Genomic DNA, 21983 nt, shown 5'->3' on the forward strand with positions numbered 1-21983 from the left:
ATCAAGGCCCTAACCTAGAGCGATTAGGTCCTCCACGTTATCAGCTCGAAAGAGGCGGCTTGTGCACCTCTCGGTCATGTTGGTCGACATGCACCATGGGCTTGGACCGCATGATCGCACATTGAGAGAGCAGATAAATGGTTCCGTTCACTCTGTGCATTCGGTTTATTCGATTTGCATGGTTCGGTTTATATGATTTTTCTGTTTGTACGGTATTAATACTTCGATAAATATGGTATAAAATTAAAATACGGTTCGGTTTTGGTATATACCAAATTATTTCGGTATGGTCCCGATATATACCATAATAACCAAAGTTGACGCGAATTTGAAAATGAGTAATAATAGTTTGCAAAGTTATAACTTAAAACACATACTATTTTACACAAATAGTATATAACTATATTATATAAGTATATATGCATGCATTTTTTTTGACCAATCAAACAATAGGAAAGGCTCCTACTGCATTTTTGTATTAGAATCCCTTTTGGGACAGTGTCCCATATTTACATGAGTATAGGCAGGGAGGGAACACACCCCTGTTGATGGTTATGCATGCATTGATTCATCGGTTGATGGTTATGTACGTGCTTAGCATTTTAAAAAGAGAAAAATGACTATGTTACAAGAAAAGATTACGTGCTTAGTAGTGAATTTGACTCATGCACAAGAAAAGTGACAACTTGTATAGTTGTTCATCTCAAGAAATATAAAATTATTTTTTACTTTGGCTTATTCGGTTAACGGTTCGGTTTTTCGGTATATACCATAAAAATCAAAGTCCAAATCGGTATGAAAAGTTCATACTATACCGAAACCAGAAACCATAAAAAGGGTAAAATTAATTAGGTTCGGTTTTTTGGTTCAGTTTTCAAATGCACTGAGTGATGTTCCATACAAAGTTTGCAATCTCTGCAAACGAGAGGTGGAGTGTGTTTCACAGGTAGAGAAGCCAAAGATGAAAACCAAATCCACTGTGTACGCGGAGGCGACGACTGCTGTAATTAATAAAGACCTCGGTAGAACCGACGGGGAGGCCAGCGAGATGACCGGACTGGACCAGGCGGCAGCAGCAGCAGCCACTGGTTGTGTCAGCAGTAGAACCAGGCTCGCTGTTCAGACCTACGCTGCTAGTGCCCAGTGCCCGCAGCCTTGGGCGACTTGACCCCATCAATCCAATCCAATCCAATCCCACCCGTCTCGCTCGCCGCGGCACGGCAGGAAGCTGCTCGGAAGGGGCAGAAGACGCCGGCCGGTCCCGGGCCCCGAGGCCCCGGCGCCGGCCCGCCAGGGCCCAGGCCGTTTCTCCGTCCCACACGACGACAGAGCAAAGGCGATTGCCGTTCGCTGTCGCGTAGTTGTACCTGTAGGAGTACGTTACGTACTCCCCGTCCGTTTCAAACGCCGAGCCCGCCGGCAGCGCGTCTGCCCTCTTGCTTTTCTTGCTTCCTGCCCGTTCCCCGTTCGCCCGTTTCACACCTGCCCCCAACTTTTCCATCCTTGTCCGGACGTAGTACGTGCGCTTTTTTTGCCTCCTCAAAGCTCCCAATTAACCTCGCTTATTATTAATTCGGTTATGTCCTCTTTCAAAGTTAAGTAGCGTTTTCAAATTTCGAATTTGTAGGTTTTATTAGCGCCCGAATCACTCAGTCGGGGAGCTTGTATCTCTTGTCATCACAAGCTCCAAAATCCATTGCTCGGCCTATGCGATCATGCTCACAAACACATTTTAGAAACAAAGTGGAGCAAGGTTCCAATTGCTCCACATTCTTCTTCAACGAAAGATTTCACTGAGCGTGCAACCAACAAAGAAGGGAACGCATCCACCGCACATGCTCAGCCTGGCTTTCGTTTCGAAAATTCAGGAAACAATACGGCCTACTAGCTCACTCATGGCAGACCCCTAGTACTCCGTATGAGACAGCAGCAGCTGGGAGCTACTACGGCCTAGTATGGCGGTGAAACTGTGGAGCGGTAGCGATTTTTTCACCACCTGCAACTGCAACCTTTCCCGTTACACAAAAGTGGTAAAAATGCAGCGAGTAAAATGCAGGAGTAAAACAGTGGAGTAATGAATGCCGAGCATTTATGCCACTGAGCCCATGGTAGCTTCCATTAACCCTTCCCTCCACCCGCAATTCGAAACAGGAACCGACATTCCCCCTCTCCCCCTCTCTCCCTCTACATCCGACTCCATGCCTAGCACCGGCGAGCTGTGACTGCCTCCCTCACTCAAGCTCGCATGGCCAAGCTCGCGCAGTCCTCCTTCGCTCTCGACCTCCTGCGCCGCCTCCTCTGCGCGCACACCGCCGGCAATGCGGCGGGCGGGGGCAACACCAACACCGTCCATGCCGACGTCGCTGCTCTACGGCGCGGCGACGGCGCCGCGGCGTCCAAGGAGGAGGAGGGGGCGATGGCCAGGAGCCCCTGCATTGTGGCCAGGCTGATGGGCCTCGACGCGATGCCGACGCCGCCGCGCGACCAGCAGCAGACGCTGCGCCGGAGCCGCTCCGCCAGCTCCGCGGAGGGCTGGTCCTCGCCCACGCCGTGCTGCTTCGGTGACGCGCCGCGGCGCAGGGTGGTCAGGACCACGTCGGCGTCGTTCCGGGACCGGCCCACGTACCTGAGGCGGGAGAACGACGAGTTCCTGCTCCTCAGCTTCAGCCCGGACGACGACGGCGGCGACGACCGCGACGCGGCAGGGTGGCCCAGAAGCGACGACGACGACGCGGAGATGGCCGGGAGCAGGCGCGGCAAGAGGACGGTGGACGGCGACGGGGCCAAGAAACAGAGGCGGAGGCGAAGAAGGCTCCCGCGGCGGCGGCGCGGCGACGAGGACGCGGAGTCAAAGCCTGGCCGGAGCAGGAGGCCGGCCGCGGCGGCGGAGGAATGCGGCCTGGAGAACTCGAGCCCGGTGTCGGTGCTGGAGGCGCGAGAAGCGCAGGAGGAGTCGTCGACGGCCACCACCGCTTCGTCATCTTCAGTGGAAGAATTGGAGCATGCAGAGCCGTGCTCACCTAGCTCAGGTTTGTCGTCGTCTCCTCCTGCCCATTAATGCTTCTTCAGTTGCTTACTTCACAGCACAAGCTGAGCGGGATCAGTGCAACTTTAAATTAGAGTGGCATTCACCTTCAGAAATAAATAAAAATCACCTTCAGAGGGAAAAAAAAGAGAGAGACATCAGTTAAAATTAGAGTGGAATAATTGAAAAGAAAAATTAGAGTGGCATTCGCCTTCAGAAAGAGAAAAAGAGAAATCACCTTCGGAGGGGAAAAAGAGAGAGAGATCAGTTAAAATTGGAGTGGGATTCATTTTCAGAAGGAAAAAAAAACCTAACTTCAGAAGAAAAAAAATCAGCTGTAATCAAATAGTACGGCAGTGGCGGACCTAGAAAGAAAACACAAGGTGTGCACACTTTTAAAAAACTGAGGTTTATTTCAATTAGCTTGCATGGGCCTTAAAAATCTGCTAATTTTTACATGGTGAAAATATGTTTTCTAAAAATCTGGGTGTGCCATGGCACACCTGGCACACCCCCTGGGTACGCACTATGAAAGTTCAGGCGATTGCACTGCTAATTTCATGAGAACAACAGCTCATTTCCCCGCCTGTTTGCAACAAAGGGACCAACAACAAGTGATTACTTCTCAGAGTTTATATACAAACAATAAATCGATTTCCTGGAAAAGCATTTCTTTCAAATTTTGGGCATCAACAGTTTCAACAGCGACAAGTTTGTGGTCCTTGTATATAATGCTTGGTTATGTAAGTCAGCAAGTGTACAGTACCTGGTGTTCAAAAGTCGTGGGCTAGTGTTCTGAGCTTCTGTAACTTGGTCTTCTTGTGCCCTAATCACTTGTCCCTGTCAACTCTGCAAACTGCACAAGCTCTGGTGCAGATTGAAACACATCGCTGGGACAGTTAGATGCACACAAATCTGCAGAAAAAGATAAGGAGAGTTGAATTTGCAAGTATCATGTGCCCCATCTGAATTATTAGCACAGTAACTAGAAAAAGGCCATAGTTTAACAGTGACAGGCCATTTCCTCACTTATTTACTGATCACTTATTTTCTTGTGCCCTGATCACTTGTCCCTGTCAACTCTGTAAACTGCACTAGCTCTGGTGCAGATTGTAACACATCACTGGGGGGCAGTTAGATGCACATAAACCTTCAGCAAAAGGAAAAGAAAGTTGAATTTGCAATTACCGTTACCCGTCTGAATTATTAGCACAGTGACTAGCAAAAGGCCATAGTTTAATAGTGACAGGCTAAAAGTTGAAACTAAAAGTCACCAGCTAAATGTTGTAGTTTCTGAGAATTTATGTGCTACTAGTAGAAGATAGCGAAAAAAATTATCCCTAAAGTCGAAACTAAAAGAAAATGACCAGGAAAGATATTCCTTCTTCAGTTTGCTGCATCAACAGTTGCAACAGGGACAAATTTCATGGTCCTTCTTCAGTAACCTATTCCAGTGTCTAAACCAGATTTAGTCCAAGCTTCTGTGACCTCGTCTTCTTGGGCCTTAATCATTCTGTCCCTGTCCATCTGCTAACTGCACAAGATCTGGAACCAGCTCTCTGATTGCAACGCATCACTCAGGCCTCCAGATTCACATACTGTAGCTAGTAACCACTTGGACTTGGTCATCAAAATCATTTCGACACACCGTGGAAAGAGAAGAAAAAAGGCGATAATCGAGTGGTCGTCGATCAATTTGTGTCTGAAAACACTACTATTGAGTTTTCTGTTTTATGCACCAACGAGTTCACCCAACCCTGCCGTGTACTGCTTACTAGTACATGTTAATCAGTTTGCTTGTTCATGTACTGATGAGGCATCATTGTCTCTGCATGTACCAGATGGAGGCGAAACCCGGCTGGCGCCGAGGCAGCAGCTGCAGAGATCAAGGAGGAAGCTACTGCAAGCCAACTCCGACAATCTCGGTGACGACCCGCGTCCTGCAGCAGCTAGCTCCTCCTCTTGTGTCTCGAAATGTTCAGACAGGAATAGGAGGGACAGGAGAGTGGTGAACAACAAGGCAGAGGCGATCGCCCCGGATGCGACCGGCATCTGGCGAATCATCTGCAGGATGGTTGAGCAAGATATATGTGGCATCAAGTGGCAAGCTAGAGGTGGTGGCGACATTGCAGCGGCGATGGGGTCAGAGATCCTTGATCAGCTCATATGGGAGCAAACAGCTGAGCTGATGCAGCTAACTGTGGTCTGAATAACTGTACATGGCTACCCAACGTGCTGCAAAAATCTTCAGAATACTGAACAAGATGAAGCTGTCGGCCGCTCCGGATGCGAAAACTCTCTTGTTACAGAAGCTGCTGTTGCTGCTGATGACGATGCCAACAGCATGAAGTGAATATCCAAGCATTACTGTGGAGATATATATAGATATGTTCAGTGAATCTTGAGGCTGAAGGTCTGAAGAACCTGAACTCTGTTCCTCTCCAAGTCTCCAAACAGCCATGCTATGAAACTGTACATGTTTTTCCTCCCTATGTCAGCCCCATGTACTAGCCCCTGAATGAATAACCTAACAATATATTAGTACGAGTTAGTTGACATAATCTCTGTACTAAACCTTGTCCTGTGGTGCCCAATTTCTCATCACTCACTGCACTAAACCAAGTCCTGATCAGGTAACATAACTTAACAATTTCTTGATCCTGCGAGATTTATTGGAGACTCCGTGGATCGGAACAGATCAAGGTTCAACGAACAGCATCCTGATAAGAAGATGCCGGGGAAACTTTCAGGGAGGTGGGACGCTCTGAATTTTCCTCCGCCGCCACAAGAACCCAAAACCCAGAAAACGATTTCCCGGAAAGTTTCCGCGGAGATGAGGTCAATGATGTGGTCACCCCTATAAGAAAAGAAAGGTCATCACCACGTCGACGTCGGCGACAATGGCGATGCCCCGGTGATCAGGCCGGTGAGCAGGAGAGGTCCAGTTTTCTGTCTAATTCTAACCGAGGGGGAGGGAGGAAAGGTGCTCTACCATTTCTTAATCAGGGTTTTTTATGAGATAACTACTCCTGGGGCTGGTTTGGATGTGACGATCTGAAACCTATCTGGAGCGGGATTTGTCGCCGTTCGTCGAACCGATTAAAACTAGGGTTATGGTTGCTTTCAGAGGGAGGTTTGAATGTCTCACATGGAAAAGGAGACCGAATTGCAGCCACCAGTCAGCCGTAATCAAACCTCCTTGTGACGCAAACATGTTTTTAGTTTACTACTACTAGATTGTTTTATATCGTTTGGGCATGTTGCCCAAGCAACCGGATTAGTCTTGCAGACAATGGTTTGACTGCATCCATGTTGAGCCCTTAAGCAAGCATGATCTGAAGAAATCTTACAGGCTACATGGATGCTTAAATTATGCAGGTTGGCTCAATCATTAAGTAGTTGGTAAACAGCGTGTTGCCCATCTGGTTACATTGTAAATTGCAGCCTCAAATGGGTGAAGGAAATAAACTAGCTAGGACGCATTCGTGTAAAATGGCAGATACGAAGCAAGAAAACATAATATACAGAAGTCGAGTAGAATACAGGCAAGTACACAAGAATATGAAATAAAACAACTACTACCTCTGTTCACTTTTATAAGACGTTTTAGACATTCAGACACTGTTCAAAATAGTACAAAGCAAGCTGTCTAAAACGTACAAAGCAAGCTGTCTAAAACGTCTTATAAAAACAAACGGAGGGAGTACTAATAAACTCCTGATACAAATCGGTGTGGAAAAAAACAGTAGCGAGAATATTATTCAGCGAGACAAATGAAGCTATATGAAGATAAATTTTGTCATTCAGTGATTGCCCTCTCACCTTTCATTTCATATGTTCCAAACCTCAAAGCGTATCCATTTTGCAAGAACATCTACTTTCGGACCCCCTACTCTAACACCCCACCACCCCCCTCCCCTTATTCGATTGGGCGGACAGCCTGGACGCTGCCCGGACCAATAAACCACACTCAATAGGACCCCTCAGACCTGGCCCAACCTATGAGGAAAAGCAAGTATAAGGAGGTCCGCACACGCCCGGACATGGCCGCCACGTCGTACCCGCCCATGCTGGCCCACCCCGACCCCACATAAACCTCACCCCCATTCCCACATGGACAAAACCCTAGCCTAAACTCTCGGCCGCTCTACTCCACTTCCACACTCCGCTAACCTCGCCTGGTGAGGTGAGAGGGCGAGCAGTGGTGCCCGACACCTCTAGCCATCCTCCTCCAAGACGACTTTGGGTGCCGAGCCTGCTGCTCCCTGAGTAGGAGGCGCAGGCCACTCGCCAAGCAAGGCAGAGGGCGGCACAAGCCAGATCTAACTAGGCCGGTTGCCCGTCCACTCGGAAAACCACCTCCTCCATGTCTCATTCGCTGGCCCTTGACCTCGACGGAGACGAACGACTGCCAGCACCGTCGTCGTCGCCGCAAAAATGCCAAGGCATTGCGGCTAGCCATCGAGGAGTCCGAGCGGGCAGAAGGCGTTCAGCGAGCCGAAAGCTCACTACCTCGCCAAGGAGTAGGCACGCGCCGCTCGGTGCCTGGCCAGCCTCCCCTCCTCATCCTCATCCTCCTTCGCCGGCGGTGGCACCACAATCGACGAGAACAATGCCTTTCTGGCCGTAGATGCCTACACCGAGGAGTACTACCGCCGCTCCGGAGAGCCCAAGGGGAAGGGACCGGCAAGGAAGTGGTGAAGTTCGGCGCTTCATCATCTATCTTTTATTCATCGTAGTCATTCGATGAACTAGTTAGGTCCGATCTTTTGTGAACTTGCTATGCTAGCCCGGTTGTAATTATGAATTTGCTATGTTGAATTTAACTACGTATTGTTTTGATTTGATCACGTTGCATTGGGGTTGCATGCATTTGGGGATTTGGATATGAGGGGGTTGCATGGGGTTGCATGCATTTGGGGATTTGGATATGAGGGGGTCGACTGAGGACGCGGAGAAATGATGGGTAACTAGGTGCTGTTCGCGGACATATAGGGGACCAAATTTGGCAAGTCGGGTTGTGGATGCTCTAACTTGGATAGGGAATAAGCAGATATCCATACAATAAATTATCTAAAATGATCTCAATTTAACAGGAATATTATAGTACAACTGCAATGTCAAAATAAGCAAGCACACTGATAGAAAAATGCTATAGGATGGACAAATAAATATAAGCCGCAACAACAGAGAGATGCTGCTGGAGATTACGTTGTTAATAGCCCAGACATCTGGATGCGCATTTGTAGAGTTAGGATAGTCCAAAATCTGCCCCAACTGCAAGAACAATGCTTGAGCATGGCCAGGAATTGAATACTCAAATACAGCTGCAAATAATTGGGCACACAACAGCTGCACCCGCATACAAAAATAAACAAGAGACAGCATGGACATCAACACTTGTTTCATCACCTATATTCTAACAAACAGGAGAACAAAAAACAAACAAGGAAAAGGGATGCCCCGGGTCCAATGTTCTAGAAGAAAATGCTCTTGTCAAAGGAAAAGATCAACATTGGCAACATTAGGATAATGAGCAGATAATCAAAGCTTATCCTGGTGACGCTTATGCCCAGATTTTTGGGCCTAATTCCTGTGTTCTGTGCCTAACCCACAGCCAGAATAACAATAATTACCTACTCTGTGTGCTTGCTTTGGGTGCATGGCACTTGCCTTTCTGATGATAGTATAATATTGTCAGCACTGATAATATAATTGGTGCATGACGCCTCCATCCCCACTAAACTAACCTGTGATTGCTCTGCAGTTCACATCCTATGACCCACCAGCCACTTCAGGAGAAGCCATATCAAATTGTGCCAGTGGTTCTATGATCCACTCTTTTGGAGAATGGAATGGACATGGAATCAAATAAAGGGGAGATGTGATCATGGAGGAACCAAGAACATATACTATATGCTGGTGAACACTTCCATTGATATGTACTTTGGCATGAGAAGAGTACAATATTCCACAAGTTTGATAAATCAAGAGACAAGGAAGCACACAAAACAAATCTTGCTGGTCTCAAAGTATGTATAAATATCAAGTAAATAAACTCTTGATGGAATTCTTGTATACAGCTATTTATAATAAACCGAAGGGAAGGGGGAAAAGAAGTAAAATATTGGCTGTTCTTTCTTCATCAACCTAAGGCTCCCTTTGGGCATCAGCGCTGCTATACACACGATGGTGTGTGGACGATTCCTGAACGATAACGCAGATCAACTCATCCATGCACAACAGTAAAGTGAAGCAGACGGCTGGATTTGGCCGTCGTCTCCTTGTCGTGCACGCAGTATCGTCTTTACAGCAGTTTCGTTTGGGCATCCATGCTGATTGCTGATGAGCAGCAATATTATTTTTGTGAACAGCATATATGTACGTACTAAAGAACCGTCTCATATGAATCAAATTAAGCAAATAAAAAGGGGTGAAAAAATTGAAGGAAAGAACTTTGGTCAGCTAGATGCTATGAGCCAGTGATCGATCGATCGTCGCCGGGGTGGGATCAGGCCACCATCTGCTCCTGCTCCAGCCACTGCGGAAAATGGTCGCCTGTGTGGCCATCCTTGACAAGAGAGTTCACCCATGAGACGTCGGGTTCGGCCGGGGTGGCCGGGGCGGCCGCCGGCATGGCGGACTGCCCGCGGAACCCGAAGGACGCCGACTTGCGGAACTTGTGCAGCTCGTCTCCCTGGACGCCCCAGTCCAGCTTGCCGCCGGGTGAGCCCCAGTCGAGGTTGCCGCCGCCGCTGGGGGAGCCCCAGTCGGTGAGCATGGATGGCTCGCCGATCGTGGTGGCCGGCGACATGAGTGAGCGTGCGGCCGGGGCGCGCGCGCCGCGGTCGATGAAGCTCTGGCTACGCTTGGCGAACGCGGAGGCGCGGGAGGTCATGATGGCCTTGGCCATGGAGTGGTCGAGGCCGAACGAGTTGTTCGCGCCCACCATCGGCGAGGTCGGCATGTGCAGCTGCGTGTCCGGCATGGAGCTGTACGGCGACATGTCGCCCGCCTGCTTCAGCGACAGCGCGTGGAGCTGGGAGAGCATGGCCGGGTCAATGGAGCCGAGCAGGTCGGTGTAGTCCGGCATGTTTCTTGCGGGTGACCCGGCGGCGTGCGGCGAGCCGAGGCCGCTGTTGGGCGCGCCCCAGCTCGCCCTCGGCGAGTGCGCGCTGTTGGACACCTTGTCGAACAGCTTCTGCTGGTACTGGTCCAGCGCGAGCATCTCCAGGTCGAAGTCGAGCTCCCGCGCCGTCTTGAGCCGGCTGACCGGCGACGACGGCCACCCCGCGGGGTTGAGCATCCCCATGTCCATCCCGTTGGGGGGCGAGGAGCGCGGGGACACGGGCTGCATCATGCCCACGGAGACGGCGGAGGGGTTGACGGAGCGGAGCTCGTCGCGCCTGTGGGCGAAGAAGCAGATGCGTCGCGCGCAGCCGACCTCGTCCTTGCAGAGGCGCGTCCGGTACTGCGCCGGGTGGAGCCAGCACTCGAAGACGCCGTGCGCGTACTCGCAGCCGTCGCCCTTGCGGCACGACCCGCCCTTGCGGAACTCCGGGCAGGGCACGCAGCTGTAGGAGTAGCGGCGCGGGTCGCGGCGGCGCGCGTTCTCGCCGGGGTGCACGAAGGGGCACTCGGTCCAGTCGTGGGAGTAGGCGCGGGAGCAGGGCTTCACCTTGAAGCTGTACATGCGGAACTCGTCGGTGCTGAAGAGCCCGCTCTTGAGGTCCGGCAGCGTCAGGTCCGGCGGGTACTCCTTCCTGGGCTCCTGCGCGGCGACCATCGCCGCAGGCGGCGAGGCGGACTTCTTGGGCGACGAGGAGGGCGACACGGCGGGGGACTTGAGCAGCAGGCGGAGAGGCTTCTCGGCCACGCCGGCGGCGCGCGGGAGCAGGTCCCCGGCGCGGAGCCCGGACACGGAGAGCGCCTCCGTGGAGGCCCCCGCGGCGAGCAGCAGGTGCGTGGCCGCGACGGCGTTGGCCGCGCCGCCGGCCGCAGCCATATGCAGCGCGGTGGCGCCGTCCGTGCCGGACGCGCGGCAGGCCTCGCCCGGCGCGACGGACAGCGCGTGCGCCAGCACGGCCGTGCTGCCGTAGAGCGCAGCGACCATGGCCGGCGTCCGGCTCTCCGCGGCCAGCCGGCCAAGGCCGACAGCCGACGGCCCATACCACGATCCCGCGGCATCAAGGCACGCCTTCTCCTCCTCCACGACCCGCCTGAACTCCACCACGTCGTCCGCCGCCGCCAGCTCCAGGAGGAGCGAGGCCACGGCCGCCGGATCCTTGGGCGCCGCCGCCACCGGCGGCGGGGTCGACGGCTTGCGCGGGCCGGAGCACATGACGGAAGAAGGCCTGTCCGCTGCTAACAAAGATTCAAAAGAGACTCTGCGTTCTCGTTAAGAGGGCCGGGGAGAGACGATTCTTTCTTGGTTCTTCTTCTTCCAGTACGTTCTTGATTGATGGGGACAAGAGGAGGGGAAAGAAGCGAGGGGGGCTCCGAGTGGGTGAGGTGGGTAGTGTGGAAGGGAGGAGGAGGGGTATATGTAGAGAGGGAGAGGCGCGAGGTGGGGGAGGGGGGAATAATGGAGGTGGAGGGAGGGGGTGGAGAAAAGGAAGTGGTGGTGGGATTGATGAAAGAGATAAGGGAGGTAGGAGACGAGACGAAGAAGCTGTGATGGTCTCTCTCTCTCGCCTTTCTCTCTCTAGCTCTGTGGCTTTCGCTCTCGTGTGCGTATTGCCCCCATTGTTTAACAGAAAAATGCCTTCTTTCCCTCCTCCGCTTTCCAATTGTTTTTTTGTGTCGCTGCGGTAGCCGGGTCAAAAGGAGGGCGAGCCAACGCGCACAAGTCGTAGCTTCCCTCTCATTTCGCCTCTAATAATTTGTTTTCTGTGTTTTTTTGTGGAAGAGAGGAGTGGAGCTGCAGGTACAACGCATTGTTGCCACGGATTTGGGTGCATGTGTTTCTTCTCTTTGTGTTTTTCTTTCTTTTGTGTGTGTAGAAATGTTGGAAATGTTTCGTGTGGTTATCTTGAGAGAGGTGGTATTTTCTCCCTTGGTTACCCGGTGGCGGATCCAGGATAAAGGCGTATGTGATATTGTGGTTGGAATCCGTCGACCTACGACTATGGTGGCGGTCGATTCGGGATAGAGAGCAGTGAACCCGATTCCATCGTATTGAGGCTGTGGTTGCGTGCTGTCGCATACATGTTGCCATGAGGTGGAGATTGTGCGCCCGATGGTTGCTTCATCTTTGCGTGGACGAATCACTAGCGACAACCCAGAGAGAATGTGATATTGGATTCGTGGTAAGATCGATATGGATTGAGAGGTTGAGAGGGATAGAGAGAGAGAAGAGATTGTATAAGAAAAATGGTTATCGTGGTATTTTCTCGCTTAAGTAACTGGTGGTGGATTGGGGATAAATGCATATGTGATACTGTGGTTGGACGATCCGACATCTAACTATGGTGGGGTCAATTCATAGAGAAAATAGTGAACCGGATTCCATCCGTCTAAGGTTGGGGTTGTGTGTTGTCGGACCTCGGTGAAGATGGATCACTAATGACAACACCCTGTAAAAAAGATGATATCAGATTCAAGGGAAGATCGATATCGACCAAGGAAGAGACAAACGAGTACAACAAATTGTTACCATGTATTTGGGCAGACATGTTGCGTAGGCAATGATTTAGCATGTGTTTGTCCAAAGGGAGAGAGGGGGTATTTTTTTCTCCATTAATCACTCAGTGGCGGATTTAGGAAAAAGTCGTATGTGATATTGTGGTTGGAATTGCTCGATCTATGACTATGGTGGTGGTCGATTCAGAGGGAAAATAGTGAAAACTGGTTCTATCCGATTGAGGTCGTGGTTGCGTGTTGCCGTATAGAAGTTGCCATGAGGTGGGGATCGTGTGATTGATCATTGCTTGGTCTTCGCGCGAACGAATCACTTGGGACAACATGGAGAGAATGTGATATCAGATCCATGGTAAGATATATACCGATAGAGAGATAGGGGTGTGTTTTGTACAAGAAAAGTGGTTATCATAGTTTTTTCCTGCTTAATTATCTGGTGGATCGAGGATAAATGCGTATGTGACATCGTGGTTCAAGTTGATCAACATCCAACCATGGTGGGAGTCAATTCAGAGAGAAAATAGTAGACCTGATTCCAAACGTCTACGGTTGTGCATTGTTGTGTGTTGTCGAACCTCGCTGAAGATGAATCACTAACAACGCCTTTGTAGAAAATATGATATTAGATTCAAGGAAAGATCGATAGTGACCAAGGAATAGAGAAACGAGTACCCATTATGCATGTTTATTTTACTTTAAGATATTGGTACGAAGTGGGACGGCAACGCTGGATAGGTTAGTTTCATGCAATATATTGTGGTCTCAACGGTATGAAGATATTTAGGTGGACAAGTGGACAAGTTCAATACAAAACAAGTCCATTTGGAGATTTAAATTTGTGTGTGCCTAAATAAATTGAAACATAAAGGGTAGCCTCGTTTTTCACATTCAATAGGTTTGATGCTTTTTTTCATGTATCTCACCCCCTCCCCCTCTTACAACACGTCTGCATGCAACACTCTTGCATGTGTTCATGTGGCCTTTTGCGTCATATAACATTCATTATGCCATGATTTTTCATCTGAGACACATGTTCTCGTTATGTTACATTTGAAAGAGGTCGCTAGGGCTATGTCTAACCTACGAAGTTATTTTTAAACATTACAAACCCCACAACATAACCTAACTTAACTAGCATCTGGTATGTTATCTTGGAAGCCCAACTTTACAACTCGTTTGATTGAAGGCAATTCAATGCACACAATGTGAATTTAGACGGTGCACGATATACAACCATCTTTGGTTGTGGATATAAGAATTTTGTGAGGGGAATAGGCCATGACCATTATTTTAGTAGCAAAACATGGAGGGGTCAAAATTGAACCAAAATTGCTTGGGAGACAACATCTTGACGTATGCTATCATCCCTTAGCCGGTAATCATCGATTCCCAATAACCAATCATGTGAATAAACCATCCCATTCAACCCCCACGCGCAATTCACATCGTAGACCAAAGGGATTGATACTAAAATTACACATCACATGCCTAATCTCACTATGATTCCCTCATCAAAGCTCACATTCATCTACCTAATAGTTGCCAAAACGTGATGCTAGAGATTGTTACACCCTTATCTAGAGAAATTTGAAATCACCATCATCTCTAGTTCTATCTCGTGACTACGTCGAAAAATGGAGAAAAGAAATAGTAGCCAACATACAACCTCCTGTTCTATCAAAGTGACCATGGAGAATAACAAGAAGAGTAGAAGGAAAAGAAATTCATACCGAAAAATGATTGATGACGATATACTCACATATTCTCTGTCCAGAATTCTACGCCCCATCAAAGGTCGTTAACGTATATGCTCTGAGCTCTCACAATGTCACCTATCAATCGAAAATCATATCATAATAAACATTTAGGAGTACACATCAAACATATAAGGTATAACAATATAATCTGAACAACTCAACCAGAAAGCGCCATTGTTTTCACTAAACCTCAGTCGACAACCACACCATCAACTCTCTTTCATACCTGGGGTCCCCGGCCGTGTGCACCAGCTCGTGTGGCCGTAGCACCACCAGATCACACACGCGGCTGCAACTGGCAGATGTGCCCCACGGCCGGCAGATGGAGGCAGCAAGCAGATTGGATCTCCCACTCTCTCTCTCAACCCTGCCGTGTGAGCCCCACGGAAAACCGAAAGGCAACGAGGTTCACGCGTCCTGTACGTGCTCCCGTGCACTGCGTCGCGAGCCGATGGGAGGCGAGGCGAGGCGACGTCGCTTCCTCCGCGGGCGCGCGCAGCGGCTCAACGAACGCCGTTAGTAACAAACGGTGACGTGTCCTCCAGGACTCATTCAAACCGCCTCGCGCGGTGTGGGCCAGCGCGTCGGATGTCGACCGCGGGCGTCACCCTCCCCGCTGCCGGAAAAGATCGGGCGGGGCCGCGCCACGTGGCGCGCGCGCGCTCGTTCCTTTGACTTCCGGTTTGGAGGCCGCCAGAGGACGCAGACGCGGCTCCCGCGCTCCGTCCCGCTGACAGGACGGGCCTGGGAATTCTATGGGCCAGAGACCTGGTGGATGTGCGTACGCGTGGGCCCTTTCCGAGTCAGTCTTCCACCGCGCCGTCAGCGCCCGCTTTCCGGTTCGGTTAGCTGAACGGGTTTGGCTCGCCAGCGCCAGCGCGACGACCAGGTCCACGCCTGCCCGCCTTCCCTTTTCAGCACGGAACGGCGCTGCTCCACTGGCGTTAGATTATGCAGGCGTTCATGCTGCTGCGATTTGTTTACTGGCTTATCCGATGCTGATCTCCACCGGTCGGGCTTGAACAGTCATCTCATGGGATGCCCTGGCTGGCTGTTCGTTCCGAGCCAACTGGCCTAAAATAATTTTCTATAAGGGTCTTACACACTTTTAATAATGTTTTCTTGTTGTATATACGTGTGGTGATCGGGGGAATGAGATCTGCAAATATCACGTGGATCGATTCATTCTAATGGGCCTTGGGCCGGCTTGGGGAAGGCTCACAGGTAGCGGTGTTGCGAGACCGCTTGTCAGAGGAGATGCTCGCGGGGCTGGAGCGGGAAAAAATGCATGCATGCGGCGTGACCGGAGCTAGATCGACTGGCACTTCGTAATCTTTAAATAAGAATTATGTAAACGAGCACCCACCATCGGTACATCCATCATTAGTCTTTGTATGCACCACTTGTTCCAGTTACCATGTCTATCAAAATCTTTTTTTATGTATAGCATGCGTGCACATGGGACAACTCATAACACAATACCACAATTAATTATGTTGATTAAGCTTTGCGTGAAAATTGCCAAGAGAAAAAATTCCAAGGTAGAGAACAAATTAATTAATCATTTTTAGTTCTTGGGCAAGGAATTGATCACAACAGTTAACTAATGAATCTCCGGTCCTTCTGTCTCACACTACATTTGTCTTGCATTTTTTTTCGAGAATACGCCAATAGCGTACCATAATTTTATAGAAGGAAGAAAGTGATTTACAAGAGGCTAGCAAAGGATGCGTACATCCTTGCAAGCTGACTCCACATAACACGCTAGGCTACTCTCTCACAAAACACTCTAACCCTCCGACTCCTATGCCAGCTCTCTTGAGGTCCTGCACTTTGGCAATAATTTGACACCACAGCTGTCTAGGCGTCATGACCTGCTGCGTCTTGTTGAAGACACGCGTGTTTCGCTGCTTTCATAGAGCCCACACCATGATCAGGACCAGAGTATCAAATCCACGGCGCTCCGCAAGGTGAAAACGACTTCTTGCCTGCAGCCACCACTCCATCGTTGTGCTGCCCACGTCTGGCATCGAGACCTCCATGTTGCAATCCGTGATACCGTAGGACCAGACCTCCCTCGCGAAGACGCACTGGACGAGGATGTGCTCTGCGTTGTCTTCTCCTTGAAGACAGGTGTAGCAAGGCGATGGTTGAGCCTGCAGGCCGTGCCTGGCTCGGCGATCCGAAGTCCAAATGCGATGTTGGCCGGCCAGCCACATAAAGATCTTGCATCTAAGGGGGCTCAACTCCTTCAAATGCATGTCGCGAAAGAGGATTTCTCCATCCCGAAGCAAAGTCTCTGGTAGACCGAACGCGCGGTGTAGACGCCTGATCCATCAGTCAGCCAAGTGAATTGGTCATCAGCCTGGGAGTCCCCCTTCATTTGTCTTGCATTAACTGTAGACAATTAGTACACCTTCACGTTTGAATGCCACCTGAAATAGTGAAAGTTAAAATAAAACTACAAAACTTGAAAACCAAATAATGCATACATTTCTTGTCAATTTTGTAAAGATTGTCTATGTTAAAATATAATTATTTCTTATGTTATGAATAACTGATGCGGGCCAAAAATCAAATCATCACACCTATTGTTTAGGTCATTTCTATTTGGTAGGGTATCATCGATTTTTTTTCTTCCGTTTGCAACGCACGGGCATGTTTCCTAGTTATACTAAAAAAACACCCTAGCTTTGCCGCTGTTCTTCTTATTTAGTTTTGTGTTTCATGCAATTCTGGCTTTCGAAGTATTCCTTGCATGCATCTGGTTTCTTTTTTCTTTTCTTTTGATGTGATCCGTTTGTTTTCCATCCGAACTTTTTGGCGGAATGTTTACCTTGGCGCACTGGCACTCCAAGCACAGCTGTCGAGCGTCGGTAATTCCGTTACGCGAATCTTACTGTGCGTGAGAATGAGAACCATTCGCGTAGAAGATGAGGATCCAGGATCCTGGAATATATGCACGTGGACGAGTGGTGATTATTCCCCGGTGTGTCGTCACTGACGCGAGTCCAAGCGTGGATCGATCCTCTTGTCCCAAAAGTAAAACCGAGTTGCGTGAAGCAATTTAAGCACGGGAGAGGTCAAGCAGCAGGGTTGCATGCAGCCTGGGAGCAGTGCGGGAATGATGAAGAATTGGACTGCAAATCTCCTCCTTATCCAGTCACTTACCGGTGCAGCAGAGACAAGGTACTAGTAGAGATGGCCGAAAATGTCCACAAGTGCAGTGAAAAAATGCTGTTTTGCCCAGCTGCGCTGTGCAGGGGGTTTCCCAACCGCAACAACAATAATAGGCAGGGGAATTTAAAGCGGCCTCCGACGCACGGCAAGACGCGCCCGTCGCGATCGCCGGCCCTGCTTTTGCGCGCTGCATCTGCACGCACCGGGCCTCCTCTCCACTTGGATGGATGGATCATGGATGGATAGCTAGCACGTACTCCATCAAAGTCAGCGTTCCTAATAAATTGTCTCGCAGCCTGACTGAATGACAGAGGCGCTCGCTCGATCTTCCTTGTTTCCTCCCAATAATGGCACTTCTCCTGGGTGAATGAATGCACGAGACGGTTCGGTGGCAGTTTCAGGCCAAGATACAGAGAATTGCACGGTGCAGCGTAGACGTACAGGAAGTTTACTGTCGAGAGGAGAGGTAGATCCGGGTCGTTTGTTTCAGATCCACCAGTTCCCGCTCATGGCAGAAGGTGTGGTGTGCGGCGGTTCCATTTCCGCCGCAGAGCCGCGGAAGCTTCGAGTCCAAACGCATGCGTGTATGGTCAGCAGTGTGCGCCAGTGGATGGGGTCGATCGATCGATATAGGCTAGTCCACGGTCACGAGCCACTGTTGATTGATGCCTCGCCGTTCTCAAGCTGCAGCAGTACCAAGTACCAACCAACAGCACTAGCACGTAGGAGTACGCTCGTAGGTTGAAAGGCTGGACGAGAGGACGAGCCCTACGTGAGCTGTGAGCGGCAAGCAACAAGCGGGTCGGGTCGTGCGTATCAGCATTCTTTTTCTTTTTCTTTTCTATTGAGCGTATAAGCATTCAGCAAGACATCTTTTGCTTTGCCATCAAGCCTCCGGCTGAGGCTGCGATGGATCATGTCAGATTACTCAATGTTGTTCGGCTATTATTTATCTTTCCCTATACAAAACTAATATCTTTATCGAAAAGTGCCGGGTCATGCTTCCGCTCCCGTTCCCCTCCCCGCCTCCCCCGCACCACCGCGCCTCCGCCTCACCGCCACTCCGGCGTACCCTCAACTCCTCTCCGCCATCTCTAGCAGCTGCCACGCCTCCGCAGCGGTGGAACGCCTGGGGGCCTGCCCCGCAGGTGCATCTCCCGCTTCGGGTTCCAGATCTGCTTGAAGCAGGGCTCGGGGTCGCGCTCCGGATCTCACCGGAGAGGGCTGGGGGATCCACTCCTCTCGGTCCGCTCCTGAGATCCACCGATGGCGAATCGAGGAGATGAAGGAATAGAGGCCTCAGATCAGGAGATCGAAAGGCTGTTGGGAGAGATGCAGAGGCTGCAGAGGGCAGCAACAAGAGCAGCCAGGGATGCGGCGATCTCTGCGGGCTGCGTTCGAGATGCACGGCTCCACCTGGCCCTGAGGGCGATGTCGACGATGGACCAAGGAGAGAGGGACAGGCTGTTTGCCCAAGGTCAACCACTCACCGCTGATCTCATTCTGGATTGGGTAATGGAGGAAGCAGCATCAACCTCCCGGGCACAGAGGAGGAAGTGGAGGCTGTTCCGGGCTCTGCAGGCAGATCAGCGATGACTAAATTTCAAAGTCAGGGGGAGTCGCGGATCGGAAAAGTGAGCCTAAAATTGCAGATTCTGGAGGTTTCGTTCTCACTCCGGTGGTCGGGGCAGGTTTGAAGACTACCAGGTCCCCTTTGTTGATCCGCAACGACGACGAGCAAGCCTTCCAACCTTACCATCACCCCCGCCGGACCCAGTTCACTGGCGGTGGAGGAGGGGCGCGGAGGGGAAAAGGGAAAGGAAATTTGAATTCCAGACGCTGTCTGGGAAACGCATTCCCCCCCTTCCGCCTCCTCCAAGCCGCTAGCGGAAAGCAGCAACGAGATAGATGTCGCTTTCTTCTGCCAGCTGTGGGGGGGGGGGGGTGGCTGATTATAGGGTTCCCACCCCGCCGCCAGTCGCCTCACCCGCAGAAGACACCACCCAGGAAAACGAGAGGAGAGCCATGGCCGATCAAGGGAGAGGGAGGGGGAAATCCAAGAACAAAGGTGGAAGGGGGGACAACAATCAACGACCCCCTGGTTGGGGGCCAGATCAGAATCCCCCCACCCCCAATTCCAATTCCGCTTCAGCTACCCAGCTCCGCCATGGGGCTTCCCGAATCAAATCCCTGGAAGCTACCCTCCGCCGCCAGGGCCATGGCAAGGGCCTCCTCCTCCATGGGCTGCGCAGTAGCAAGGCTTCGGGTTTGGGGGGATGGGAGGCCTCCCTCATCCGGGCCGGGCGGTCAAGGTCAGCAGGCTTTTCACCAAAGGGCAACCAAACCAGGCCGGTCAGCAGAAGCAACAATCAAAGAAAGGGCAGGGCAGGCAGGTTCCAAAAAGATCAACCAAAACTCCGCTCGATGTTGCTGCTGATCTGAAAGCCTACTCTGCTGATATCTGTCTCAACTGTGGAGATCCTGGCCACCCAACTGTGGACTGTGCTAAACCAAAATCCTGCCAGATCTGCAAGATGATCACTCATGTTGCTGAAGTTTGCCCAGTCAGGAAGCAGCCTCACCAATCAGCAAGATACATAGGAAGTGCAGCACCTGGGCTTGGCTTTTATCATGTGGAACTACCTGATGTCAATGCTCAGAGGATTGGGTCTTTACAAAACATAGGGATTGTCTTTGTGGAAGAGGGCAGCATCACCAAGGAAGAACTAGCAGCAGAATTTACCATCATCTATAAGACTAGCTGGCCATGGCGGATTAGGTCTTTGGATGAATGGTCCTTCCTTGTTAAATTCCCCCCTGAGATCCCTGTTGCACAAGTGGCTGGTTACCCTTGCTTCGGTCTCTCAAAGGAAGGTGTGACTGTTAATGTGGAGGAATGGAATGGAAAGGTAGACTTGCAAGCTGAAGGTCAACAAGTTTGGTCAGACTCTTGAAAATAAACCCCAAGTGGTGTGAATGGGATGTTCTGGATCAGATTGCCTCAGTTTTTGGGCTTCTAATTGATGTAGACTGGGAGCACATGTTCAAAACCTTCTATGAGTCAATCAGGATCACAGTTGTGTGTAAAGACAGCAGTAGGATCCCCCGGAAAGGCTCTTCTTCCTAGATGGGGAATTCTATATGATAGGGATAGAAGTAGAATCAAACAATGATCATGAAGACTCAGTGATGAACAACCAAGCTCCTACCAGTGACATTACAAAAGATGCTACTAGGACTGACAAGGGCCAAAGCTCAAAGAACTCTGACAATGGTTCTGATCGAGGATCTAGGTCTAGTTCTTAATCTCTAACCTCCAATGGGAGGGGAGCTGGGACTCAAGTTGGGACACAGTGTAGGGTTCCAGGGTTAGAAATGGAGGTTGAAATGCTTGCTTCCCCAACTAGGCTGATGGATAGTTTTCCTCCCCCTCTGCAAGAAGCAAGGAGAGAACTTATTAATCTCATCTCCAAACCTAGTATATACAAACCCAAGCAGGTTAAAATTAGGATCATCACAGTTTATGGTTCCCCCTATGAAGAGGGTAAAGATGATTTCCTTTCTGAATTGCACTCCCTCTTTATAGAGGATCACCCTCCTACCCTCCCGGGGGGAGATTTTAACTTAGTTAGATACCAAGAAGACAAAAGTAATGGTAAAGTAGATCCTAAATGGTGTGATAAATTCAATGCCTGGATAGATATTTGGAGCTTGATGGAAATTAAAATGTCTAGTAGGAAATTTACTTGGGCCAACAACCAGATAGACCTCATCATGCCTACCATTGATAGGCTGTTCTGCAACACTGAATTATACACCATCTTCCCCCTATCATCCTCCAAAGCCCTCCCTAGGATTGGGAGTGATCACACCCCAATCATATGGGACTCTGGAGTGGGGGTGACCCCTAGAACCAGCCCCTTCAGGTTTGAAAAATGGTGGTTGATAAGGGAAGATTTTAAAAACCTAGTAGAAAAAACCTGGAATGAACCTGTTAAAGGTTCCTCTGCCATAGAGATTTGGCAGAACAAGGTTGGGAGATTTAGGAAGGTTTCTAGGGGCTGGAGCAAAAATGTTGAAGCTGAGCTCAGGAGAGTTAAAAAGAGCTCATGGATGAATTTGATGTTTTAGACATCAAAGCTGAAACATCTGAGCTTTCTGAGATAGACCAACAGAGGCTCAAATTCCTCACCCTAGAAATCTCTAAACTTTGGCTAAAAGAAGATACCAAAGCTAAGCAAAGGTCTAGGGACATAGATATTTCTGAAGGGGACAGGAATACAACTTACTTCTGCTACCTCTTGAGCACTGCGTTGGTTTTCCCTTGAAGAGGAAAGGGTGATGCAGCAAAGTAGCGTAAGTATTTCCCTCAGTTTTTGAGA

The 21983-nt window shown here is 50.1% G+C and overlaps 2 protein-coding genes and 1 long non-coding RNA gene across 5 annotated transcripts; 1 reads left to right on the forward strand and 2 right to left on the reverse strand.

The window, feature by feature from the left end:
* Positions 1-2049: 2049 nt before the first annotated feature.
* Positions 2050-8900, forward strand: LOC123180270 (uncharacterized). 2 transcript variants are annotated; one of them, XM_044592260.1, is made up of 2 exons: positions 2050-3029; positions 8793-8900. In XM_044592260.1, the coding sequence occupies exons 1-2, from the start codon at positions 2246-2248 to the stop codon at positions 8804-8806; spliced, it is 798 nt and encodes a 265-aa protein (XP_044448195.1). In that variant the 5' UTR covers positions 2050-2245; the 3' UTR covers positions 8807-8900. The 2 variants fall into 2 exon arrangements, with proteins under 2 accessions (XP_044448195.1, XP_044448194.1); XM_044592259.1 differs by lacking the exon at positions 8793-8900 and adding an exon at positions 4867-5595 and having other exon boundaries at positions 2073-3029.
* LOC123180271 (uncharacterized) lies at positions 3020-14960 on the reverse strand. Its single transcript, XR_006490840.1, has 4 exons — positions 14648-14960; positions 14395-14496; positions 3792-3940; positions 3020-3155 (listed from the first exon to the last, which is right to left on the reverse strand). It is a non-coding gene; the product is annotated as an uncharacterized lncRNA (long non-coding RNA).
* Positions 9044-11578, reverse strand: LOC123180268 (zinc finger CCCH domain-containing protein 33). Of its 2 annotated transcripts, none has more exons than XM_044592258.1 (2): positions 9357-11578; positions 9044-9196 (listed from the first exon to the last, which is right to left on the reverse strand). In XM_044592258.1, the coding sequence occupies exon 1, from the start codon at positions 11364-11366 to the stop codon at positions 9537-9539; it is 1830 nt and encodes a 609-aa protein (XP_044448193.1). In that variant the 5' UTR covers positions 11367-11578; the 3' UTR covers positions 9044-9196; positions 9357-9536. The 2 variants fall into 2 exon arrangements, with proteins under 2 accessions (XP_044448193.1, XP_044448192.1); XM_044592257.1 differs by having other exon boundaries at positions 9044-9186; positions 9347-11576.
* Positions 14961-21983: the final 7023 nt, after the last annotated feature.

The sequence above is a fragment of the Triticum aestivum genome, chromosome 1D (genome assembly GCF_018294505.1).
Source record: "Triticum aestivum cultivar Chinese Spring chromosome 1D, IWGSC CS RefSeq v2.1, whole genome shotgun sequence".
In the NCBI taxonomy this organism is placed as follows: Eukaryota; Viridiplantae; Streptophyta; class Magnoliopsida; order Poales; family Poaceae; genus Triticum; species Triticum aestivum.